Consider the following 26,302-nt stretch of genomic DNA (forward strand, 5'->3'; position numbering starts at 1 on the left):
TATTAGTCAGGAAGTGCTACAGGCAGATATCAAAATGAATGCTTACCACTGTGATAAAGGCTTTTCAAATCAGCTTTGTACACAAGCCTGCAAACCCAAAGGGACAGCAGGTGATGTAATGCATGAGGATGACACAAGTCTTGTTTCTGTCACATATTATAATAACACTGGTGCTTGGAAGCTGCAAATTATATTTGTATGTGTAATGAGACATTAATATGATCCAGTGTGGTCAGATTAGATGAAATTAGAAGATAAAGACATAAAATGAACAGGAGGGAGATTGAGTTAAACCGTTTTCCTCTTAATATTGAGGGAACTATATGTTTGAGACTTCACCAGGGAGAGGTATGAGGAATTTTTGAAGCAAACTGCAATGTGCTTGTACTTCGCTTAGAGAATCCTAAAGCAAACGCACATAAAATGTCTGTCACAGCCTGTGGATATAGATTGTTTTGTGTATAGAGGTAACATTTGGCTTAGATGTATTAGTAAACACCACATGGGATGCATTTAAGATTCATCATTTACACCAGACTTGAAGCAGATGCAGAGAACCAATCAAACCAATTGAATTTGCACAACCTACAAACATGCAGCTTGTCCTTTTAGCTCACGGAGCGCTCTCCAGCTCTAAAGGACAACACTGTGTTTTGTGAAAAGCTACTTGAATCCCTGCATAATTAGAGGTCTCATAGCTGTGTTAAAGATGGGGGCGGAGAAAGAGGCTGGTTGAGCTGTGTTTGCCAATGCAAAGTGAAAAGCAGATAGCTGTTTTCATCAGATTATGTTCATTAAACAGAGGCTTGAACAATGGACGGAACAAGTCAGAGTGGATCAGAAGGGGAAACCAAGTACACTCAATGATGCAAAAAGCAGGCCTGTGTTTCAAATTTGTCGTTAGAAATGTCGTTAGAAATGTCTGGGCAAAACATGATGCTGATCTTGTTAGTAACATGATGTTTTCTGTCTGTCTTCATTTTGAACCTCTCATGTTCATGTTTATATCTACATCACACATAATAGACAGACTCTACTCGTGTCAGCTCAGCTCATTAGTTCTTTCAGTGACGACTCATGCCTGAATGATACTTGATATTTTGTTGTAAAATATCAAAACAACTGTTGAGTTTGATCTGGTGTCAACAGGTGACCTGTAATTTCCCATTTTTGGGATCAATAAAAAAAATCTATCCATCTATATTCATCACAAATTAATGGTTACAAACTGTACTTAACAGAATTAGGTTAGACAACATTTAGTGGAGTGATTACAAAAAAGGAAAATTGGACACTTTTAGCTGCTGTTGGAAAATACTTTGTCAACAGAAGGTATCTTTACATATTTGTCAGTATTTCTTTTATAGACCAGTTAATTTTTTCTCTGCTCTCTTCTCTGTGTATAGTGTTAAAAACTATAGTTTTCAGGGCACCAAAGAGAAAGAGAGCTTTGTTATTTCCCTATTAAAATAAGGTATAATCAATGTAATGAAAAATGACATAATCTAGTATGTTAAGAGTGTATGAAAACGCTGTTATCCATTCACTTCACGGGTATCTGAACGTCTGCATATTTGGCATCAATATTGCAGTGCGTATGAATCGGACTGTTAATAAATATTAAGTACTGTCAGTGATTAATTACTTTTTGTCAAACAGATACCTTGCGAAATTCATTTATACAAGGGCTCATCATGGGTAATGGCTATTACAGGTCTGTATACTTGGACACAGCTTGTCTGTGTTGTGTAAAACAAGAGACCTCATTTTACACAGCACATGTAGGCTGCAGAAATGTAATCAATCTCACCTGAAAAAGGATCAGTGAGTCAATTATGCAAGGCAGGCTCTTTTTATCTGAAGCACCCGCATAATTAAATTGATATAAAATATCATTAGAGGTGACAGGCTGTGAAATGACATGGTAACTGACTGTTCTCTTAATGAGAAGCTGCCTCTACTCAGTCACTCTGGAGAAGGCTGCCATCTAGTGACACAACTTGGTATTAATCTGCCTCAGTCACACCAAAGGAAGAGGGTCAGCATACTTCACATTTATTCATATTGTATAGTTACTGACAGATCGCTCTATACAGAGAATTTCTTTATATGATGTGAAAAGGAACTGTGCAGTATTTACAGATCATATAAGTGAAGGAAATGTTACAATTAATCTATTTGAGAGTATCCTGCAAAGAAGACACACTTTTAAGTTACTGAGCCAAGTCATAGCAGACTCTGAAGGCACCGAAACATACAAAGACAATACCAAACAATATCTTTCAAAATTCTCATATTGCAACATATGGATCAGTTATGTTATGCTGACATGATTCATCACCATATCGCAATAAACAGAAGAAGTGTTTCCTGTTGAGCTCAGGGACGAGCAACGAGCTCACCTGTAATGTCTGGAATCAGTTAGGTGAACTCATCTACCCCGAATCATTGCTCCTATAACTAGGAGGAGGCCACTGCTCCGTTTTTCTCTTCCACCAATCAGACCTGTGTTCCATTACGCTTGCTACGTGTCTAAAAGTGAACTATTCTTTAAAGTGTATCAGTTTGCCTTCCATTTATGACTGATTCCAGTGTTTAACTGATGTATTGTTTGTGTTTGTTATTATCTAACTTTGTTCAGAGACAAGGAGAATTTTAGTTAGATAATAAAGAATATTTAAAATGAGTAAATACATGGTACTGAGCTTTTATGTCATACATTTTTCTCTGTTTGTGTAACTAATACAGACCCACCACTTGACGAAGTTAAACAGGAAGTTCATGTCTGAATAAAGTCTCTTTTTTGTGGAATCTGCTGGCTCACTCTCCCTAATTCTGGCGCCTCATGTCCGATATTTGATGTCCAGGCTCCAGCCCTCTCCAGTTAGGTTAGGTTACACCTAAAACAAGAAATATGGACAAGAGGGAAGTGGTAGAGTTCTATATATGACAAACACCGTCTTATAGACTTTTGGAATGGTCTGATGGAGAGCAAATGGAAAGAAAAAAAAAAAAAACATTATTGCACCAGAGCAACTTTAACCCTAAAGCTGGGGAAATGTAACCACAACATCAGTAGAGCAAACTACTTAACAAGAGTCAAAATTGGTGATATCGAGAACAACAACTCTATAACTGCAACAAAACTCTAGAAACACAAAAGCAGATCTACAGCAATGCATTCCCCCAAAGTCATTTGGAAGAATGTGGAGTGAAACACAGCAGAGTGCAATCCATCAGGCTCCGGTCAGATAGTTTCAGCGATCATACTCCTTATCAATGAACTTGGCGATAGTGGATAGCTGGACATTTGTTGTGCCCTCATAAATGGTACCTGTGCATGGAGACAAAACAAAGCATTGGAATGAATTCCTGCTGTACAAAACAAGGTCAATTTTTGTCAAATTCCCCTGCACAGTACATTAACCTGCAGCTTTCGCTATCAGCAGACAAGGGGGCTCATTATGTAGCTCAGTATGCCGGTGCTCCAGCTGGAGAACTGGGGAGCCAAAATGGTGGTGATGACAGGAAAAGTGACATTTTGCCCTGGCAGCTTCCTTGGCTGTGTGTTGGTATAATGGTATAAACACCTCAACGGGGAGGGGGGGAATTCCTGCAGAGTCCGATTACAGCCACTGCTACCAGCCCTTCTCTCCGCCCCACTCTGGTCCAATCACAAACAGCTATGCCTGACCTTCCAGCAGCCCTTAAGAGTTGTGTCCTTTTCCCACATTCTAGCTTTAGTCACAGTTACCTAAACCAGCTCTGCAAGCTCTCAGCAAAACAATTTAACAAACAGTGTGCCAACAAGTTAATATTTGTCTAGTAGTGCATATTTGTCCAGTCATTCTCACCAATTTTACAGTCTCTGTAGTATTTCTCTATGGGGTAGTCTTTGGTGAAGCCTACCCCTCCCATCCATTCGATGCATTTCGATGTTGTTAGGGTTGCAACCTGAGGAAAATAAAACAGAAGAGATATTATGATGACCAGGAAGGTGTTTCACAAAGACTGAAAATATCTTCTTTACAGGAGCTTCCTTGCCCAGATAGCAGGACAGCATAGAGCATAAAAAAACAGATAAGCCTGATGTCACAATATATCCTAGAAATACAGTTTCAAAACCCTCTGCAACACCATCCTTGTGTTGAATACTCGCCGTTCCCGACCTGTTGCGCGCCAGTGTGACGTCATGGAAGCGCCGTAACTATTTATACTTGCGCGTGGTGGTCGCGACAATAGTTGCAGTCTTCTCCTGAACAGAGGTGGCGCAACTGAGGAAAGGCTACAGACTTTGCTATTTCTACGGACTAGAAGAAAAAGGTAAAAAATGGCAAAGAGAAGCAGTTTGAATACTTCAGAATGTCTGCACTACGATTTGATGACCTACTTCGTCGGATCAAGCCTTTTATTCACCATAAAAGAACTCATCTTAATCCAGTAAGTTTTACAAGAGAGACTTGCAGGAACTTAGAGAGTCCTGGCATCCGGTTGCTCTCAAACTCGTCCATGCTTCCTGTTTCCACTTTGAGTGGTGTGCGACCACTTTAAATCCTGGCGCGCCAGCGAGATCTACGTCATTTTGACGTCACATTGCCGCGCAACAGGTCGGGTGCGGCGACTGTAAAGAGGCCTTCAGGAAGCTCACCTCTGCAGTGAAGTATTTTGCCATGCAGGCCTCCTTAATGAAAGGCCTCCCAGCTTCCTTCAGACGAGCAGCGTTGTATGTCAGCAGCCGGCCGGCTTCAATCTGTGTTGCTACGTGGGCTATTTGGTGCTGCATGCCCTGGAAAGCACAGAGTACCATAACGACATTAGAACCCATTGAACAAAACACTGGCCACCAGAATAATGTGAATAATCACACATGTGATGTGTGAAAGAGAGGAGTCTATTGTGTTTTAACCTGGAAGTCAAAGATGCGTTTTCCAAACTGCACTCTCTGTCTGGTGTAAGGAATAGTGTGGTCGAAGCAACCCTGTGCCAGCCCAAGCATCTGAAACACACAGAGACAAAGACGTTAGCACATGCAACATTTACAGTTCACACTTTGTAATCTTGAATAGAGCACGTTTAGCTTGTTTTAAGTAAATCATTTAAATAATGATGGTTTACCTGAGCGGCAATTCCAATCCTGCCCTCATTCAACATTCCGATAGCATACTTGTACCCCTGACCGACCTGTCCCAAAATGTTCTTCTCCGGTACCTACAATATAAAGCAGCATGTTTGTAGCCACAGTATGCATTTCTTTCATACTGGTCCGGTGCTGTACAAGCCGTTTGGTAGTACCTTGACATTGTCAAAGTTAAGAGGGCAGGTGGAGGACGCACGCAGGCCGAGCTTGTTCTCCTTCTTGCAAATCTCAAGTCCCTCTGTGTCCCGGTCCACGATGAAGCATGTGATGCCTCTGTATCCCTGTCAATTGAAACAAAAATGTTTGTCTTTACATTTGTACATGATAGAGGCACAACTTTGTTGAGACTGAGTTTGAGAGCTCTTTTTAAACTCTGTGACAATTTTTGGCCTTTAGAATTTCTGATGTTGCCATTTTGGATTACATATTTACGGTATTTGATAGCTGAATTGCAAATATAAGAAAACAGGAAAAATTGGATCAATTACTCTTTATTGCAAACCATCTTTGTGATGCGAGATGATATGAGGTATTTTTACATTAAGATTCCTAGAGAAAGAGAAATACTATAAATACTTGAGTATGTTGTTGATCTTTTTTAGCTGACAAGAGGCAACAAGTATAGAAAGATGAGCAATTACTCACAGCAGAGGGGTCTACATTGGCCATCACCAGGAAAACACCTGCATGCTCTGCATTGCTGATCCACATCTTGGATCCATTGATGATGTAATAGTCCTTGTGTTTTTCAGCACGCGTCTTCAGAGAGAAGGCATCACTCCCCGACTCTGCTTCAGAGAGGCAGAAGCTTCCAATCTGTGTGACATGATACAGGTATATAAGGAAGTGCAGGAAAGCATTACAGTAAATACTAGCGGTGGGAAAAATAATCGATTCTTAGATGCATCACAATTCTCTCTACAACGATTCAATGCTAAAACATTTTTTTTTTTTTTTTAAATGTGTTGATTTTTATTTAAAAGTTACGGTCTCCAGACATGTACAACTCAGAAAAGAGAGTGACTGAAAGAGGATGGGATAATGGACAACAACTTAGAGTTTAGGCAAGAGTGCAGAAAAATAAATAAATAAAATAAAATAAAATGTTGTATATATACACATGATCTAGTAAGATGTACATCAAGTAATTAGCCAAAACACATATAGGCTGTTCATCTACTATATCACATTACATCTGACCACCTCATGTTTCATGTTCTAAGAAGCCAATTATCCACCTTTAAACATGACTCAGCCTCTGACATGGAAGATTACTATGAGAGAAGGTGACTTTCACAAGCTTGTTTAAGGCTTAAACATGGAATGATAAAAACCTCAGTAAACAAAACATTTCATTAAAACTTGTGTGTGACAAATACTGTATATGTCAGAATCTAAGCTTTGTCTAGCTGCTTTGTCTAGGAAGTGATTAGCAAACTCAGATTTATATATAGATAATTTTTTGGGCATTTTAGGCCTTTATTGACAGGACACCTGAAGAAATGAAAGGGGAGAGAGAAAGGGAATGACATGTAGCAAAGGACCACAGGTCGGAGTTGAACCCAGGCCCGCTGCGTTGAGGAGTAAACCACTACATATGGGCGCCTGCTCTACCAACTGAGCTATCTGGGTGCCCTTATATGTATATTTTTTTAAAATCACGCACGGAAATGTACATTAAAAAAATGTATGCATCGAGATGCATCGATAATCGGTTTAGAATCGAATCGTTGGCCTCTGAATCGGAATCGAATTGTGAGGTGCCAAGAGATTCCCACCCATAGTAAATACAGTGCAGAATATAGGCCTACGCGACCAGTCAAGAGATCTAGTATCACTTCATTTGTCATTTCACTGAGTATTTGTATACACAGAAGAATCAGTCACAGTGCATTAAATAAAAAGCTTAATAAATACTTATTACTATTACTACAGTATTATGTGGTTGGTCATCTAACAACATCTGTCTGTCATAGCTGTTTTCATCTTCAGATTGCAATTTGGTATGTATGTCAAACTAACAATGTAGTCTTTTATGCCATACACTGAGAGACAGTTTGTCAAATTGCTCACCATGTCAGTTGACAGTCGGCTCAGGTACTGCTCTTTCTGAGCTTCTGTACCCAGTTTGACAAACAGTGTGTTGATCAGTGTGTTCTGGATGTCACAGAGCACAGCCACAGAGGGGTCCACCTTCGCCAGCTCCTCAATGACCAGAATTGAGGAGAAGAATGTGGAGCCAGTGCCGTTGTACTCTGGATCAATCTCAATGCCCATGAGCTGTAAAAAACAATAAAAAATTCAATATTAGAGTCAGTACTGATGGAAGAAAAGATGGACACTGACTTTAGTGTAATAAATAAATGAATTACATACACCCTGTTCAAAGAGAGATTTAAGCACTTCCTCGTCCATGGCAGAATTTTCATCCATCTTTGACACAACCGGAGCAATGCGCTCTTGTGCATATTTTTTAACTGTCAAGGAACAAGACATATGATTAGTGTTTTAGGATTTTTTGTCTCCAGCTGTCAGCAGTTGAACATAATCTCACTGTAAACCAGTCAAGTCTCACGCTTCCCACTAACGGACTAAAGACCGATACAGACACTCTCAAACCTTTTATTCTAACTGGACTACAACCTTACAGTATAATTTGCACTACTTGCACTATGTCTTCCTCACACGTGTCGTCACACATTTAAGTTACTGTAAATGAGTTTTGTATATTGTTGATAAGAATTGTATATTTGCTTTTTATCTCGTCTTATGCTCTAACCTGCTGTAACAGAGGAATTTCCCGCTGGGAAGATGTCCAACTCACCTGCTTCCCTCATCATGCTCTCCTCCTCTGAATACGTTTGAAGGGGAGGAAAGACCAGCCCAGCTGGGTGGTCTGAGGCCATATCTGGGGCAGGAGTGGTGGACCTGCTCCTCCATCCAGCCTGGCATACAGCCCATGGTCGAGATATCTGTCTGCATGACTGAAAACAGGACAGACAACAGTGGGAATGTCTATATGCGTATTTGTGTGAACGCACACGTTGAAAAATAGTGCTAGACGGTCAAGTCGGGCAGTTCTTGCACTGATCAGCTACTGCCGAGTTTACGATAACGTCACAAGTTATAACTAAGTTCGCTTCATGCTCGCGTTAGCTGTTTCCAGGATACCTGAGCATTGATACTGAGGAAAATATATTCCAATAAGTGCAGAAATCCGGCAAATGCTACAGTGACAATATGATTCAGTCTCACCTTTGAGAAAATCCTAACCAACGGTGCAGCCATGACTTATTACAAAATATGTGGGTAGATTACGACAACAGGACAACACGAGCACAGTGCGCAGGCGACAACCATTATATAACAAAACCATAGACACTATATAATGGACCAATAGACCCCGTTGCTCTGGACGGAGACCAGTGAAGGCTATTAGAAGCACTTTTCCGGTGATGGCCAGCTTTACTGCGCAGCCTCCAACTGAGAGAATGTGACGTGAGCAACGTGTCTGAAAGTTGGAAGTCTTCTGGCAGCTGTGCCAAGAGAAATCTCAATCATTCCCAATCTTACAGATACGGAGAGTGTAGGTGGATGTAAGGAGATAACATGGGCACAGGTTAATTATTGCTAACTAACATGCTAGTTAACATTAGTAATTAAACTTAAACAGCTCATGTAAGTCGAAACTGCCTGCGAGCTTCTACTGTACTATACGGTAATTCCTCTACTATGCGACAGTAAGTCACTTGGTTATGACACAATCGTTAGCTTATATTTACAAAAACGTCTGCTACGGAGCCATAACGTGAGGTACAAGGTAATGAAGCCTTTTATACATTGTCGTGTTTCTTTGGAACTAAACAACGGACAAATAGAGTCTTCAAACATTTCTCATGTAAAGTTATTCGCAGTCAAGTGACGTAAAAGAAAAATGGCGGTCAGCGGAATGCTAACAGGAGGTGATGGCCAGTTAGCAACAAAATGGCGCCATAGATGGCTTGAGTTCTGAAGCGAAGCTTGCTTACCCCCTTGAACAAAACACAGACTGCACCGGATTTCCTTCTACGTCCAATGCTGCCTTTAAGTGCCCCTTGTGCGAATCACATGCTCGTTTCTATGGTTGTGTATTAAGCATAGCTAGGTATTAACGTTATTGATACAACTATTAAGTAAGCACAAGTTAAATTCAAGCTGCCTGTCATGATGCTCTTTATGAGTAGGTTTAAACAAACATAAACTGAAAGCGCTTTTGTGTGTGTAAAAGAAAGTCATATTTATTTTTGAAGATGTAACTTTCATAATTAATTATATACTGTTGGCATGGCGATTGAATTAATGGGACGCACTATACCCAATAAAAACACTTACTTGAGAAGCGTTCTTGGGACTCGTTTGCAAGTGCCAAATTGCTGCTTATATTTTTCCAACAGTATCCGAAGGCAACAGTTGCGTTTGTGGTAACACGGAATATAGACGTATCACCCAAAACGGAGGCGTTCATTTGGTAACAATTCTAGCTGGATAATTTATCCCCAATATTCACACTTATCTTTGCTTAGCGATAACATTACTTAGACGCTGAAAGCCACGATATGAACTGGTGGTGTTGAATAGTCGGTGTTAATAATAATGAAAATTTATGTAACGTTAAGTGTCGAGCTCGCTTAGCAACCTCACGTAAAGCATTGTTGTTACAGCTATGAGCTAACAATCAACATATTTTATAGGCAGCTAACTTAGGTTACTGTACGTTATCAGCAGTCATAAGTAAAGGGCTGACACACGTCTGACTATCAACTAATCTCCACTGGATCTTTTCAGGTTCAATACAGAAGAAGGACAATGGAAGAGATAAAGACCGAGCCTGTGGATTTTGTGAAGGAATTCCAAGAATACCTGACACAGCAAACCCAGCACGTCAACATGATCTCAGGCTCTGTTTGCGGAGAAAAAGAGCCAGGGGAGCCGTTTCAAGCCGGTGGGAATGGAGTACAATAAATTATACAGCAATATGTATTTGATAAGTAAAGAGTCAAATCTTAAAGTCATTGTGCGTTTGGTTTTAGTTGCGCCCAGGAGTGAGCAGAATGGTCTGGTTCCTCCGTCTGTGGAGGTGAGCCTGCCAATGGAGGATGGGTCAGATGTACAAATGGATGGCCTGGAGAGGACCTGTGATGGAAAGTACAAATGCAGCTACTGCAGCTATGCCAACAAGGGCATGGCTCGTTTAATAGAGCATATCCGCATCCACACAGGTCAGTTACACTTAGAGCTGGGCAATATATCGATATTATATCGGTATCATGATATGAGACTAGATATCCTCTTAGATTTTGGAAATCGTAATATCGTGATATGGCATAAGTGTTGTCTTTTCCTGGTTTTAAAGGCAGCAAAAGTGATGTCATTTTCTGAACTTACCAGACTGTTGTAACTGTTCTATTATTTGCCTTTACCCACTTAGTCATTATATGCACTATTACTGATGATTATTTATTTAAAATCTCATTGTGTAAATATGTTGTAAAAGCACCAATAAACAACACTACAATATCGCTGCTGTATTGATATTGATTTGGTCAAAAATATCGAGATATTTGATTTTCTCCATATCGCCCAGCCCTAGTTACACTGCATTCATTCATTAAGGCAACACCATGCCTTTAACAACATCCATATTAAACACTGCTGGAAATCCAAACACACTGCTGAAGATGAAGATGAAGATGTCAGTGGCCCTTTGGGGTCACTAAGAAAGTTGAGGGTGATTCCCAGCCAAATTTCACATTTGGATAATGTACACTTTTTTTCCCGCTGGAAATATTGCCAATCAACTACTGGTATAATTGTACATTGACTAGACAATCAAGGATGACAATTTGGAGGATTGTTTATGTAATCTTGCCCCATTTTGTATGATGCCTTGTGCAGCACACATGCTACATTGTACCTACTGCCTCATAGCCGTTAACAGTAAAGTATGCTTGTTAATATCCATATTATAACTGCAATTATTTCCTCTCTTGGTTGTCACCCAGGAGAAAAGCCACATCGCTGCCAGCTGTGCCCATTTGCTTCAGCGTACGAGCGCCACTTGGAAGCCCACATGCGCTCGCACACAGGAGAGAAACCGTACAAATGTGACCTCTGCGCCTTCCGCTGTAGCGACCGCAGCAACCTGTCGCACCACCGTCGCCGCCGCCACAAGCTCCTGCCCACCAGGGTTGCCCGGTCTCCTTTCTCCAACAAGAGAATGTTGAGCTCCCTGCAGAAGAGAACAGGCTCACTGGGCTTTGGTAGGCGACTACTCATCAACTTCAACCCTCCCTCCACGGTGATGCCAAAGTCAGATTATCTGAATGACTTGTCTCACAAGATCCACCACCATTTGAATAGCAGTGAGTATAAGAACCATCCCAAGGTAGATGACAACAACATTAACAACAGAGGTGCTAATGGTTGGACTTTTAATAACCCACTGGACCAGCTGTCTACACTTGCTGGCCAGTTAGCCGACCTTCATCCTGAGTCCCAGACTCGGGCATCCCCAGACAGGGAGTCCTTAAAAGACGAGAAGCCCATCGTCATACAACAGGTCTCTGGTGAAGACGTTGCCATGTGTTCAAATGAAGCGCAGACTTTACCACCTAAAAATGAATCTCCCACCTCAGGCCGTGGGAGTTGCAGTCCTGTTCCCGGCCTCGGTTTTGAGAGCACTCTTACTGCGAGTCGTAGCAACAGCCAGCCGAGCACACCCACCCCTGTCCTGAACACACCAGACCAACAGCTGTTACAGAAATGCCAGCACTGTGATATTCACTTTCTGGATAATATCCTCTACACCATTCACATGGGCTGTCATGGCTACGAACATCCATTCCAGTGCAATATCTGTGGTCACATGTGCATAGACAAATACGACTTTTCGTGCCATTTTGCCCGTGGACAACATAAAAAGTGATTCCTTGTAGCAACATAGATGAATATAAAGTCTTAGGTCCCTGTGTTTTCAGTATGTTGCTTGTACAGCATCTAAACATGGTGACACTGATGTACACGTTTGTTATGTACGGTTTACTATTCCCTTTTCCTTTTATACTCACTGTACTGCAGTTCTACATGGCTTTCAGCTTTTCCTATTAGTTTTGGATTGATACTTACAAAGGGTGGACAAAACAACTGAAATATCTTGCAACAGCTCTGCAGTAGAAATACCAATTGAAGCTCACTAAGTCATTTTAACTCGTCCTACATTCAGTATTAGTTAAGGCATTGTTACTAACATCCTTCTTTGCCAGTGCAGCTGCTTTTGTTTGACATATCCTGATATTTTTTAGATTTTGTTTTCAGTGTCTCATTACTTTGCAGTGACCAGGATTTCACTCAGCTCCTGTAATAAATCACAATTACATAGACTGCTTTATGTGAGACATTTAAAATAAATACCAACAGTATTTAACAGAAAACATTATGAGCTTCTCAAGCTCTGTATTCATAATGGGGCTGTTCAACTTTTGTCAAGCATTTGTATATGGCCTGTTAGTCTGAATATACACCGTTTCCACCTCAGTTAATATTAGTTGGATAAATTTCACTGTGAGAAGCTTAATTGGCTCATTTTCTGTTCAAATCATGCGTGTGTCCAACCAGATTTATTACAATAATGCCTGCTGTTCTGATATTTATTTATACCTCACTCCGTAGACTGCAGCAGGTGTCAGCCAAATCAATCATTAATATTTTATAGATTTCAATAGTTTTTTTTTCTTACTAATTTGTACCCATGGAACCCAAGAAGTCTATATTTATAAGATGTCCTGAGTAGTTTTGTGTTACCAATTTTTAGTACAAACTCTAATTTCACTGTAGCCACGTTTTATGTGTATAGTAGCAGATGTTAAACACTGTAGATCCCTGTGACTCTAAGATATAATGTGTAGTAATGTTACTTTTTATTTCAATTAATAGCTTTTGATTTGTGTAAATCCTGGTCTAAAGGAAATACTTGTTTGTATGTAATTATCTTATTATTATATAAACATTTGAGATCAATGAGCTCTCATCTCTTTTGTGTACGTACACCAGATTTGCAGATACTGTGTAGATGACCACAAGTGTATCAGTGTATCTTAAGTTTAAAATGAGTGGGTATGGTTTGGATATTAAAAAGCTTTTAATTACAAGATAAAATAATAGGGTACATACATTTCCATGTTTCACCAGCAAACTAGCAAAAGTACAATTTATTTACATTTAATTAAATACAATGTCATGCATTCACTTGTGACTTTTTGATGCAATTAAACCTGTCTTTATGAAAATTCAAGAAAAGATTCAAGTCAGTTATTTTCATTCATGATTCTCAACAGAATTTCCTTTTTCTCGTGATCAAAAACGTCCACTGCTCTTTTCACCACACGTTCCACATCAATGTCCTCTTCTTGAGTGAAAGACGCTTCCTGGAGCAACTGTCTCCGCAGGTTGTGAAGAAATGTTGCTTTGGATTCATTCAGCTGAGCGGCCAAAGACTTCATGTGCTTAGGGGCTACTTGATTCTCTAAAGTAAAGGTGACAAAATGATTACGCTGGGCTTCAAATGACTAGTAAAATGGCGAACGTTTAGTATTAATAGTGAAGCTCACAACAACTGACCTCTGGCAGTCTTCATGGCTTCAGATATATGGCGTCGACAGGCCTGGTCAGTCTGGTGAACCACATTAGTGGCGCATTTCAGGCGGTCCGCTTCCTGTACATTATGAAAACCACAATACAAATACAGTCTGCAGTTCTTTCTTTAAAGTTCACTATTAACAGATTTGATGGGAGCTACGCTAACACACTTTTTGTTTAGTGTTGTCCTCAGCTGGGCTCAGCGGGTTGCTCAGTGCAGAGGAGATCAACTCCATCACCCTCTGGCTAAGGATAAGCCAGACAGGAAGAGAAACAGAAAGAGGCAAGGCATCCCATGAATACCTGATTTATGTTTGTGAATGTGAGTAATTAAGTTTTAATAACTGATTATTCTGCTGTCTTACATGTCACATTTGGACAAATCATCTGTGGTGTTGAGTGAAATGCTGTTTGTCTCCCATGAGTTCTTCTGTGGATTTGGAGACTCCAAACGCTTCACCATCTCCAATATTACCTCAGTGGGTATAGGTTCAGGCCTGCTCTGGTTTCTGCTGATGCAGGACTCCAAATCACACTGCAGGTACACCTGGCAGAAACCCAGGGAATCTGAAAAGACAACAGACAAGTTAGTTGAACCAAAGGGTGAACTTTGCATGTTTTATCCCAGTTCCAGAGTTTTTCCACTGACTTCTTATCGTCCAGCCACCGGTATCCCTTTTTTTTAGTATAATAAAACAAACTTACTTGCAGAGACTTGAAATCAAATGGTCCTTTATGAACATAAACTAGTGTCCTATATATACTGTAGACAGAAAATGGAGTACTTACACTTTCTTGCAAGTTGGTACATTTCATATCTCATGCTTGGATAGTAGAAATTGTCATCCAGTAAAAAGAGAAGTGGTGCCCGTTCAGCCTGTGAGTGGTCCAAAGCTTCAGGCTGCATTAGAGCTCGAATGCATTGTTGCCATGCAGCACTGTCGATCTGACAGCTGACCGGCAGCTCTGCCAAAAGCTGAGGTTTCTCCAAGAACTGCTCAATGCACTGCAAAACTGCTTGTCTGTGTGATTTCCATTCAGTGTGCTAGAGAAAAAGAAAAATATGAAATTGAACTTACAGTGTTATAGCACAAAACTATTCTGAACATATCACTGAAACCCAAATGAGGAAAGACTCTGGAACCTTATGGTGAATACAGTGTACTTATTAATGATTTCGTCTATAAAATGTAATAAAATAATAAGTTTACAGAGCCTGATGGTCACACATTGCTTGTTTTGTCTGACCAACAGTCCAAAATCCAAATACCATCATCAATCATACAATCATAAAAACAGTAAATTTTGTGGCACTTTTTCCCAAATAACAACTTCACTTATTGAACTTTTTTTCTCTTTCTCTCCTGTATCATAATGCCCAAAACAATTAATTGATATTGATACAACACTTTGAACTTGTGAGCAATTGAAAAACTAAATTCGGAGAGAAAAATCTGCCAATTTAGCTCAACTGTGTTTACTATTTCTTGCAGTACGCCACCGTCCTCCTCCGCTCTGGTCTGAAAAGCATGTTCGGGGATCAGGTCATCATACGGCACAACAGTGGCTCTCCATCCGTGTAGTGCAGCGGAGCGGAGCACTTTGCGGGCCAGCGTGGACTTCCCAGCAGCAGGTAGCCCGCAGAGGACACACAGACAGGCCGGAGACCGGCCGACACCTCCGGCTTCTTCTGCTGCCATGAGCTGCCATAGACCCGCTTCAAAACTCAGCTTTTATATGGTGTGGCTGTGGTGGTTGCAGCCATAGACAGTAAAAGATTGCAGGGTTGCGGTTGACAGCGAACTTCCGCATCATGCTGCTTCAAAACAGGAGTAAAACACGTGACTTCCGGCTATACTCTTTTCAGAATAAAACCCCAAACCCCACAAAGTAAAAGCGAGGCAAGTGAAATCGGGACATGCAGTTGGAAAGCAGTTATCAAGTCCCCTACCTATGGTCCCTAAAGATGATCTATTCCCGAGAGCATTAATTGGGTATCAGTCAGTCATTATCTAGTCAGGTAGAGCAGTGATACATCTAGCGTCAAACGCAAGGAAAGATCATTTTTACTTTAAGGCCATTTGCATATTCCATATTTTCTTGCTTCATGCATATTTCTGCCACTAGTTTAGCCTCTTCTGTATTACAAGAGTGGAACAAGGAGGGCTACACTTAATAGCACAGACGCGTTACTACTGTTCCAAGAAATACACATGCATTTACAATAAAAAAAAAAGCTTGGAACCCATTGCCTGATACATTTATTACAATTGACATTGATTAAATCAAAGTCTTTAACATATTTTGAAACATAGTAATTTTTTCAAATATAATTAAAAAATACTTTATGCAATACCATGAGTATTTCCAATAAGTGATGAACAGGAATCTAATAAAACACATATTCCAATAAGTATATACATAAACCTCTACCAGTCTTATCTACAATGTTACTACAGTCAACAGCCAAAGTCTATTGTTATCACAGTGTTTTATAAGTAAAAACTCCGTACATTCACAATACAAATTAAAACATTTTGTATAAAAATAAAATCAACATGGTAGCTGCCTGGGTGGGATTGGTTTCGGTACTCCGGGGCCCTGCTTAGGAGCTGGTGGTCGTGCAGGGGCAGTGCTTGTTTCTGCATTCCAATAATCCAGTTCTCCATACCTGAAACTGACAGGTTGTGTGCAAATTGGGTTAAACTGTTTATACAGGTTTGCTTGTGCAGTTAAAGCCTTCACATCTGCATTTGTGCATGAATAGGTCCTGAGCATGTCTGTGTGTATTTCAGGCCTGTGTGTAGTGACTTCTAACAAACAGAGTGTAAATTGTAGTTTCCCCACTGGGGATCAATAAACAGTATAAATAAATTCATTTTATGAATGTGTGAGGCAGTTCAGTTAAATAAAAAAAGTTCATACCCAGAAATTGGAACTGAAGTAGCTGGTGGATATTCAGGCTGAAATTAAAAGGAAAAAACAACTTAAAATCTGCAAAGCTAAACATGTACCTCTTTTGTTTGACAATTTTCAGTTAATAAAAAAAATATATATATAAATAAATAATTGTGCTGCCTTCCCTGCAGTGATGATCATTAAGAAAAACAACAAATATTTACCACATTAGAAGGAGCCTTTAATGGAGGCTGGGTTGTGGTACTTTTCTGAACATTGCTGTTTGATTGCCCATTTGTATTTCCATTTCTAGCATTACGTGACCTGTAAAAGCAGAAAGCTCATGAATAGCAAGGATCTTTTAATCAAAATAAAACTGTGCAACTGTAATCTTTAATACTGTATATATTGTTGTATTTTTAAATTGAGGTTATGTTTACTTGAGGCAGCTGGCCAGGCTTCCTTTTAGACACGGGTCCAGGGTGTCTCTCCTGAAAACGTAGAGCAGCACCAGAATGAGAAGGACCAGCACAGGAACCACCAACAGGAAGAAGATCAACAGACCGTTCCTGAGGGAGTAGTCTGAGGGCAAAAAGGTCATGCATGAAAAAGAAACTGTATATTAAATAAAGTATATTTAAACTTAAAACTAAATACATCAGGAGGCCAGCCAGTGTGCATAAAAGACAACTTAGATTCACCATATATATCTAATGCCAGTATAACAGCTAAAATATCTGGCTTCTTGTAGTTCATTATGAGAAGCATCGCATTCTGAGAAGACACTTAACAGTGAATGAACACATTGTTTCTGGTTTCTGATGACATACAGTTGAGGAAATGGACAAATTGGCATGATACATTTTCAATATTATTAAAATGATCCAAGAAAAAAACACATTTAGGTCTGGGCGCTATAACAACAGATGCAATAAGAAACCACAGCTACCACGGTTATGCCAACAGAAGACAGAATGATTAATGTATGAGTAATATGAAGCCAAATAAAGGACTACCGTATTAGATTACTGTGTATCTAATGATGCATTTGCAGAACTTCATGGCTGATTTCCACATATTGCCCCAATTACAGCTTATGAGTTTGAATTAGGTGAACTGTACAGAGTTGAGTGCATTTGACTTTTTGTGTACTATATCTTGAAAAGTAAATTAATAAAAATCAATTTAAACCTACCTATCTGAGCAGGACCACTGTCTATGCTGCCACCTCGCCCTGACTTGTCACAGTTAGGTGGGGCCCACCCGTTTTCACAGTGGCAGTGCCCTTTGTCATTACATACCTGAAGAAAACATTATAAATCAGACTTGTCATTATTTGCTGGTAATTGAGCAAAAAAAAAGGTTAAGACAATTCCAACTCACCCCTCGGCTGTTGCAGGTGGTCTGGGCACCACAGGTCAAGTTGGGCAGCAGATTAGAAGCATTCACACACTGAAAGTCTATGCAGGTCTGAGAGAGAATACTTATAACTTATTGATGCAATCAAAATGAATCATTAGGCATCATTATTTCCACTTTCACAATGATAGTACTGTCCTGGAAGAAGCATAATCACATTCCTGGTTACATTCATTCTCTTTGGCGTGGCGCATTTCTTAAAATAGTTTGTCTGCTTACCTTTCCTTCATCACAAGGGCTGCCACGCTTAACATAGCCAGGATCTAGCACATCTGTGCCAAGGTTGAAGTTTGCATTAATACACTTTGACCCTTGGACTATTTCAACACTGACTTGGGCAAGAGGAGGGGGATTGTTGGGGTCCACGTTTACACACTGCAACTTTCCACACATGGAGTTTCTGCAGTGCAGGAGAACACAGTCAGTTCCCACAGTTGTTAATGAGTTAAATGTTGAAGGGATAAAGCAATCCATCTTTAAACTGACAAAATGGGTTAGGGGTTTTATTTATATATATATATATATATATATATATATATATATATATATATATATATATATATATATATATATATATATATATACACACATATATATATATATATATATATACATATATATACACACATATATACATACATACATATATATATATATATATATATATACATATATATACATACACATATACACACACACACAGTTATTAAAAAGTAGCGTACTTACGCTACACTACATGGTATAAGTTTGTTGCCATTGATTCCACAGTTTCCAAATTCGTTTCCCCGCGTATTTGCAGTCGTAAAACAAATATCTGCTGCCTTTGTTGCTGGATCTGCCCAAGATAAAATATTAATGACAAGAGAAGTGAATTAATATCTTGCCAGGGGCGCTGATGTGTTCTTGACTGGATTAACCATAGTTAGCGTTTTACACAAAAAAATCAAGTTACATGTTTGACTGGGGTATAACTCCCAGCCAGAAATGATGACTAAAAGTACACAAACTTCACAGTTCCTGGGGTTTATTTTCCTGCAAAAGTCTTTGTATCAAGCATTATTAAAACGTACCTGGTGCAAAGAGACGATTGCACTGGAAATTGTACGTCTGGCATTGGCCCTCATAGCAGTACGCAGCAGTCTGATGGTCTTCACAGGGCAGGCCGTCCATGATATAGAAGTTTCTGGGACAGTATGCAGTCGTCCCGTTACAGTATTCAGGTAGATCGCAGGTGTTGACGGACTCTCTGCATAGAGTTCCAGATACTCTGATCTGAAACAAAAAATAATCACATGGCTCACTCTTCTTTTACAAATGCAAAGAATGTTTTACCAAGTACAACTGATTTCCTCTATTCAGTGCATTCATAAGCTACATAATTCTGGACTTAAGACCAACATAATCCTGACCTGACAGTTGTCGTCGCAGCAGCCGCCCTGAGCACAGGCAGACCCACGTGTAAATGTGCAGGTGGCAGCATCACAGCATTTATTGTTGCATTCCTGTATAAAATGGAACAATAAAAAAAACTGCTCACCACCACATAAAAAACAAGAATTTAACTTTTTTTAATGCAAAAGTCAGTGAGGTTGTAACATGACAATGTGTCTAGTGTCTGTAAAGCTGAAAGCAAATTGTGTCTGTGTTCTTCTTGATTTACAAAGAAAGTGGTTATAACTCTTAACATCATTAATTTACAAATGTCAAAATTGAAAAGTTAATTACCAAGATATTCTCTACAACTCAACCCCTATAGGATTTCTAAAAATGACGACAGAAATAAATAAAATAATTGTGAAAACTACTATCAGTTACATTACAGCAAAAATAACCCTTTGAAACATACTTATCCAATACAATAATCTGTAACTTTCTATGTGTGAGTTTATCTGGCAGGCAGGACTCTACCTCAGGTTTGCCACAGTCACACTGCTCTCCATTGTCCAGCCGGCCATTGCCACATACAGCAATATTAACCACATCTGATGGTGCTGGTGGGTTTTTCAGACACAAGCCTCCTCCACGAAGGATCAGCATCTCAAAGTCATCTCGACTACAGTTGCTGAAAGTCGTCGAACCACTACGGAGTAGCAGTACAAACCATTATTGAAAATATCCAACTGGACAGGGCTCACATCACTAAACAATCTTTGACCATTGAGCAGAGGACATTTTTCATTGTCAAGTTAACATTAACTTGTAGTGTTTTACATGAAGTAGCAGTTTGTGAGCCTATACAAAAACACAACCTTAATCCACCAAAGTCCCAAAAGATGGTAAAAAAAAATCTTTCATGGAAATTGAGAGCTGCGTAGCAAACAATATCAGCACAAAGTGCACATATTGTTAAATAACATTAGGCTACATGATCTCTATCCTGCCTGATAGAGAAAAGTTAAACATTTAAAAGATCATTTATTTGTTTCTTAATATCCCAAGATGAATGGAGTGCATATGCAACTGTAGTTTTTGATATGAAATATGAACTGCCTCAAAAAGAGGCTATAATCATATTTACATCAGAACCGATATTACGCTTGACAGGTTAAATCCTGTCGAGTAAGTTCATGGACCAACTTAATTGAAAACATTAAAAAAATCCTGCCATCTGCTAGTTTTTCACATAAGACTTATTTTCAGGGCATAAAAGCAGCCTGTAAGGCACTGTGGCAGGCACAGATAATACTATACTCTGTATATATTTACCATTTTCATGACAAGGGGTAAATAAATATTCTGTAGAAGATGTGTTACCTAGCACCAGCTGCCATGATGCAGCTTTGTACACTGCAGCAGATCCCAGTATCGTGATTCATGCCCAGGTTATGGCCCATCTCATGGGCCACCACAGTGGATGCAAAATTGACTCGGTCGTCGTTGAACTGTGAAAACACATTCAATGTATTCAGTGCTAACATTCTCTTAAGTTAATATACTTAAATATATGATCAGGAAATAAAAACCTGAGTTTTTCAGCCATAAAAAAACATAAAAAAAAAAAAATTGGATAGTTATATGAAGAAAATCAATTTAATTTAATAGTGGAAAGAATGGCGGCAAATGTTCAATTATATTATTCGATTGAATTTTGCACACAAGTATACTATTTTTAGTTCATTAGGAAGTAAAAATAATTCACATGTGAACATGTCAGAAACTAAAGTCAGTTGTTACATAAACTGTCAAAACTTACCTACAATACATTTAAGTTACCTAAAAAGAATATTATTCCTGTCAGAGTGACTTTCAATGTCTATTAAAACATTGTAAGGCATCACAATGCAAAAGGATCTATGGAATTCAATGATCCAAACAAAGTTGCCTGGTCATGGTGTTTCGTAAGACCTTGTACAAGTCTTAATTCAATTCAATGAGGCGTGGTTGGCCTGAAAGTTTCACAACAATAAAAGTTTCAACAATGTTGCCAAAGCATCAAAATATAATTTGTCCAAATATTCGGACATACAATAAACAGTAATATCAACATTAATATTGACTTATTGATATTAATTATATATACAGCATATACATATTGTGTGTAGGTTTAGGTCTAATCTGTTTTAACTCCTTTGTTATTTAGAGCATGTGAGAATAAGCTGCACTTATAGAGCCTACCATAAATAATGCAGAGTGTATCAGTTTCAGCTCAAACACTCATGCAGCCAAAGCACTAAGTAGTCAGCTGGTGGTAGAAGTTAAAAGGGAATTAAACTAACCACGTTGATTCCTCCAGAAGTCGAAGCGGAGCAGACCGTGCCCACAAAGGCCATACCCAATATACTTCCACTGTATGGCTCAGACAGACCACTGGTAAACAAGTGGACAAAGAGAGAAGTCACAAACTTGACTCTACATTTTAAAATGATTCCCACTATGTGGCCATCGATGTAATCTGATGTCATCATATAACTAAAAACAAAAACAAAGAAAACATGTTACTTACACAATGAGCTGACCAATGTCATGCCTGATCATCGGTAACAGTACATCCTTCCTCCACTTGACAAACATCCCCAACACATCTCCTGCAGTGGCCTCCACATTAAAGGGATTAGCCTCCTTAAAAATCACCAGGCCCACCAGCACCACACGGATATTCAGCTGCTTGTAATACTAGAATACAACAGAAAACAGAAGCAGCAGATTATAATGCATAACACAGCACTATCACAAAACAATATTAGAATTAAGCATACTTAGATACTTTCTTTCACAAACAACTTAAAATCTCACCGCATCGAGTAGATTAGCCATTTGCACCATTTCGGCTTGTACCGCGATCTCATTTCGATTCTTAATAATGTACTGTAAATACAATTATAGAAGATTATTTCCTAACAGTCATTGGCATTATATTCCACAGCACTGGAAAAGCACTGCAACATTTGAGAGGGAAAAGCACATTCCTAAATAACTTTTACAGGCTGATTTGTCAATTTAAGTATGGTAAAAGTGCTAATTTGCTTGCATCTAGTCTAAAAACCAAACCTGTTGCAGCCAATTCATTCTCACTTACATACCAGTGAATTAAGAAAAGGATATACTCACTCACCCTGAGATTATCAACAACCAGCACCAACTCCACATAACTGGTTTGAGGTAAATTGCTACTGCGCTTCCTCTGTTGAAGCAACAAACAGTAAAGAATGAAATCAGTCCCTTAGAACCTCAGCCACTTTCAATGTTAAAAAAGGGTTCACACTATAAATATAAGTTCAGGTGAAGGTAATGAGCATCCTAACCCGCAGCAGTGAAGTCAGCGATTTTCCAGGCTCAAAGGGTTCATGGCTTTGAGTTGATGCAGCCTCACTGACGACCCCACAAGTGACGGGCTCAGACTGAATGTCCTTCAGCAGGTACAGAAGGTGCTCGTTGGTAGCAGACTGTGGCACAGGCTCAAGTCCATAGGTCTCATTTCCAAGGAGGATTACACCTCTACAGAGAAGTGCATAGCAGATACACAATTAGATAGATTCTTTCAGTTGGTATCAAAGCCTGGGTGTGGCACTGCATTCCTGGCATTACATGGTTGGCCCATCATACTGAGGAACAAAGGCACACATACTGATCACGAACTGGACGAGCAAGCTGTTAGAAAACAATCGGAAAGTATCAATGCGGACTCTCAACATCCTCTTTCCTGAATATGAACTTCTGCCATCAGGAAGACCGTGTGCCAAGATGTAAAACAAACAGATTAAAGTTATCGTTTATTCCAACGTTTATCAAGCTGCTGAACTCCAATAGTAAATACACCAGCCCTTTTGCATTTCGCACTTTAATTTTTACAGTTACTACTTAAGATGTCGTGGTGTCTGCACAGTCACATGTTCATTTTAGAATGTTTTTTTCTGTTACAAGTTTGTGTTGTGAAGCAACAGATTGTAGCATTTTGACCAAGACAAATTTCCCCTCCGGGACAATAAAGTGCATTCTATCTGATTTGGTAAAGTTTGACTGATAAGATCCTTCAAATAAATAAACCTAAAACACTTCTTTGTAATAAGTGAGTAAACAAATGTCTGAGGTGAAAAATTGTCCAACTTATTGAAGTTCAAAACTTCAATAAAAGTGCCTTTGCTGCTCTGGATCATTAATTTGGACAACTACTGTATATATTGTGGAACTATAACACAATCCGATCATATAATCAGGATATGGTTCCACTGAAAGTCAAAACAATGAATAATAAACAAGTCAATAATGAATTAGAGCTCAGCTCTAGCTCTAAAGGGCAAACTAGAAACAGCAAGAGAGATGTTCAAACCTGAGGCCCGAGCATGTGCTGAGCGCGACCACTGAATCCTCATATCCCTCCACTTCTCCATGGTAATAGCAATGCACCTGGAAAAAGAAAAGTATAAACAGGTTCAAGGGTTGAAGTTCAAACCAGCCATAAAACAGAATGGGCAAGTGTTGACTTACATGCTGTTTTGGATATGATGGCTTGTGGTTACCAGCGGCGTCAAGTGAATACTGAACAAAGTTTGGGTGTAAAAAGTCTCTAACAAGAAGAGGGGGAAAAACATATAGGTTATTTCATCTGTAGGATTAAAAACAACAATAATGTCAGCTACATTAAATTAAGTCCTAACTGTACATACCTGTTCTTTTTTAGATGAAGGAAGTGCTTTCTGTTGTTTATGTTGACTTCATATGATATTGTCTCCTCTCCATATTTCTGAAATGGATAAAAACAAGAATGCATTTTTGATGTGGTCATATTAAAATATCACTTACAAGGATTTAATCAGGGTTGTTAACCTACCTCCTGTGACTGTGATGATCTATTGATGCTCCTTGTATATCTGTGAATCACCTGAGGATTTACAATGGAGTACTTGGAGAGTTGTAATGGAAGCCCATTGAAAATGTCTGGAAGAAAGGTGATCACACAGAGAAACTGTAAAAATTTAGGTAATCTGTGGTTAACTAACACTTTTTCTTCTCAGGACACAAATCACACACAAATAAGTTAGCCACATACAAAAAAGGGAAAATTAATTGTGAAATATTGAGATCTCTTGGGAGTTACTGTTCTTTAGGAACCCCTTTGTCCCTTTAAAATAGAAAAACTGTTGATCATACAAAATGAAATATCTTGTGCAGACCACAAGCAGGCTTGATTGAAAAAAAAAAAAAAACACCTCTCAAAACGTCCAACCATCGTTGTCGTTGTTCACAAAAGACAAAAAACACGCTCTTTTTTTCGAAAGACTACACAACCCAGATCAGCTGTACCTCACCTATGTTGTCAGTCCCAGAAACATAACACAGCAAAATAACACCGAGTACGATGTATTTTCGGATCATGGTTAAAGTATTAAGTTGATTTCCCAATTCGGCCTACGGTTTGTCTACTATTAATGAATGCAAGGTTCTTGTGTCTTTGCTTCCTTGTGCTGGTCAGGTGCGTCATGATGGGCGTGGCTAACGACAGGTGAGCTACGCGGCTTGAAAAAACAAAATACAAAGGTGTCCAGTCTTCTTCTTCTTCTTCTTCTTCTTCTTCTTCGTTTTACGGCAGTTGGTTTTAATCGCCATCTATTATTTTATCCGATTACAACTTTTTAATAAGACCGGTGTTTTTCAAAAATGTTAAAATATTTTTCTTCCCTTTCACGGTGACTCCAATATCAACCACATTTGATTTGATTTTATTAGGATCCCTATTAGCTGATGCAGAACATCAGCTATATAAAAAAATTAATAAAAAATAAGACATTTTCAGACAAAACAGCCATATGATATAAACATAAGAGCAACATAAATATACATATTCCTCTTCATGTACTCTATTACATCACAATATACATAAGCACAGAATATAGAAAAGTTAAATCTTACAACATCTTTGTAACATATCAATATTCCTATACATAAACAAAGTACAACATATGGTTACTGTTGCTTTATTCGTTTTTTAAAGCTAGATTTATTGTGCGCTTTGGAAATCTCTGCTGGAAGTGATCTTTGATCCTGATTACCACTGGTCCTAACTCATGTAGCTCTACACCACGCTGTAAGAAGGAGAGGTACCGCAGGTCGTTCATCGCTGTCAGACTCTACAACACCTGCACCACCCGATAATGTTGTAGTTTTCTGTTCCTGTTTCAATTACCCACCACTCACCATGGCTCTATGTATATCTTTATTGTTATTATCTGTATTCATATTTTTCCATTCCGAGTTGCCTACTTACTTTTTCAATATTATTTATATTATGGTCACACTTCAATATCATTTATTATTTATTATGGTTAATTATTTTTGCTATGTTATTTAATTACATATTATTCAATCTAATTTCACGTCAATTACCCACTTACATTACAATTGTTCGTAATATGGCCACCTCACTTTACTTTACTTTACAATACTTTTTATATAATGCCAGTTTACATCCATTCAGTACTTTTTGCACATTGTCTGTTATTTGCCTGTTTGTTTGTTTGTTGGTTTGTTTTTATTGTGGAAAAACTGCTGCTTTAACAAGTGAATTTCCCCATTGTGGGATGAATAAAGTATTATCTAATCTAATCTGCAAACATGACCCTTCGTTCCTTTAGGCCCTAGGCTATTTCCTGCATGAAATCAGGTCATGCTCCACTGTTTCCTTTTCTTCACACTGACTGCAGTCCAGTTAGGTCTTTTTCTATTATAAAAAGTTCAATC

At 39.0% G+C, this 26,302-nt stretch overlaps 4 protein-coding genes across 7 annotated transcripts; 1 reads left to right on the plus strand and 3 right to left on the minus strand.

Moving 5' to 3' along the window:
- Window positions 1-2,032: 2,032 nt before the first annotated feature.
- acadsb (acyl-CoA dehydrogenase short/branched chain) lies at window positions 2,033-8,583 on the minus strand. The gene is made up of 11 exons (XM_028567818.1): window positions 8,393-8,583; window positions 7,962-8,121; window positions 7,514-7,614; window positions 7,211-7,417; window positions 5,783-5,953; window positions 5,293-5,418; window positions 5,116-5,208; window positions 4,907-4,996; window positions 4,649-4,786; window positions 3,855-3,954; window positions 2,033-3,334 (listed from the first exon to the last, which is right to left on the minus strand). Exons 1-11 carry the CDS (start codon window positions 8,423-8,425, stop codon window positions 3,258-3,260), a joined length of 1,296 nt encoding a protein of 431 aa, XP_028423619.1. The 5' UTR covers window positions 8,426-8,583; the 3' UTR covers window positions 2,033-3,257.
- LOC114548100 (zinc finger protein Pegasus) lies at window positions 5,898-13,457 on the plus strand. 3 transcript variants are annotated; one of them, XM_028567820.1, is made up of 4 exons: window positions 5,898-5,971; window positions 9,962-10,118; window positions 10,207-10,395; window positions 11,179-13,457. In XM_028567820.1, the coding sequence occupies exons 1-4, from the start codon at window positions 5,963-5,965 to the stop codon at window positions 12,099-12,101; spliced, it is 1,278 nt and encodes a 425-aa protein (XP_028423621.1). In that variant the 5' UTR covers window positions 5,898-5,962; the 3' UTR covers window positions 12,102-13,457. The 3 variants fall into 3 exon arrangements, with proteins under 3 accessions (XP_028423621.1, XP_028423623.1, XP_028423622.1); XM_028567822.1 differs by lacking the exon at window positions 5,898-5,971 and adding an exon at window positions 8,862-8,877; XM_028567821.1 differs by lacking the exon at window positions 5,898-5,971 and adding an exon at window positions 9,553-9,644.
- pstk (phosphoseryl-tRNA kinase) lies at window positions 13,303-15,621 on the minus strand. 2 transcript variants are annotated; one of them, XM_028567823.1, is made up of 6 exons: window positions 15,283-15,621; window positions 14,600-14,855; window positions 14,176-14,377; window positions 13,981-14,056; window positions 13,793-13,886; window positions 13,303-13,697 (listed from the first exon to the last, which is right to left on the minus strand). In XM_028567823.1, the coding sequence occupies exons 1-6, from the start codon at window positions 15,508-15,510 to the stop codon at window positions 13,480-13,482; spliced, it is 1,074 nt and encodes a 357-aa protein (XP_028423624.1). In that variant the 5' UTR covers window positions 15,511-15,621; the 3' UTR covers window positions 13,303-13,479. The 2 variants fall into 2 exon arrangements, with proteins under 2 accessions (XP_028423624.1, XP_028423625.1); XM_028567824.1 differs by having other exon boundaries at window positions 13,306-13,697; window positions 15,292-15,621.
- Window positions 15,622-16,152: 531 nt separating this feature from the next.
- On the minus strand, window positions 16,153-25,102 carry adam9b (ADAM metallopeptidase domain 9b). Its single transcript, XM_028568040.1, has 22 exons — window positions 24,874-25,102; window positions 24,396-24,502; window positions 24,232-24,308; window positions 24,053-24,131; window positions 23,895-23,971; window positions 22,870-23,062; window positions 22,680-22,748; window positions 22,361-22,432; window positions 22,071-22,240; window positions 21,844-21,934; window positions 20,882-21,009; window positions 20,036-20,207; window positions 19,537-19,629; window positions 19,198-19,399; window positions 18,854-18,962; window positions 18,347-18,527; window positions 18,092-18,178; window positions 17,904-18,009; window positions 17,149-17,290; window positions 16,933-17,032; window positions 16,736-16,773; window positions 16,153-16,487 (listed from the first exon to the last, which is right to left on the minus strand). The coding sequence occupies exons 1-22, from the start codon at window positions 24,938-24,940 to the stop codon at window positions 16,364-16,366; spliced, it is 2,484 nt and encodes an 827-aa protein (XP_028423841.1). The 5' UTR covers window positions 24,941-25,102; the 3' UTR covers window positions 16,153-16,363.
- Window positions 25,103-26,302: the final 1,200 nt, after the last annotated feature.

This window comes from Perca flavescens, chromosome 21 (assembly GCF_004354835.1).
Source record: "Perca flavescens isolate YP-PL-M2 chromosome 21, PFLA_1.0, whole genome shotgun sequence".
NCBI lineage: Eukaryota > Metazoa > Chordata > Actinopteri > Perciformes > Percidae > Perca > Perca flavescens.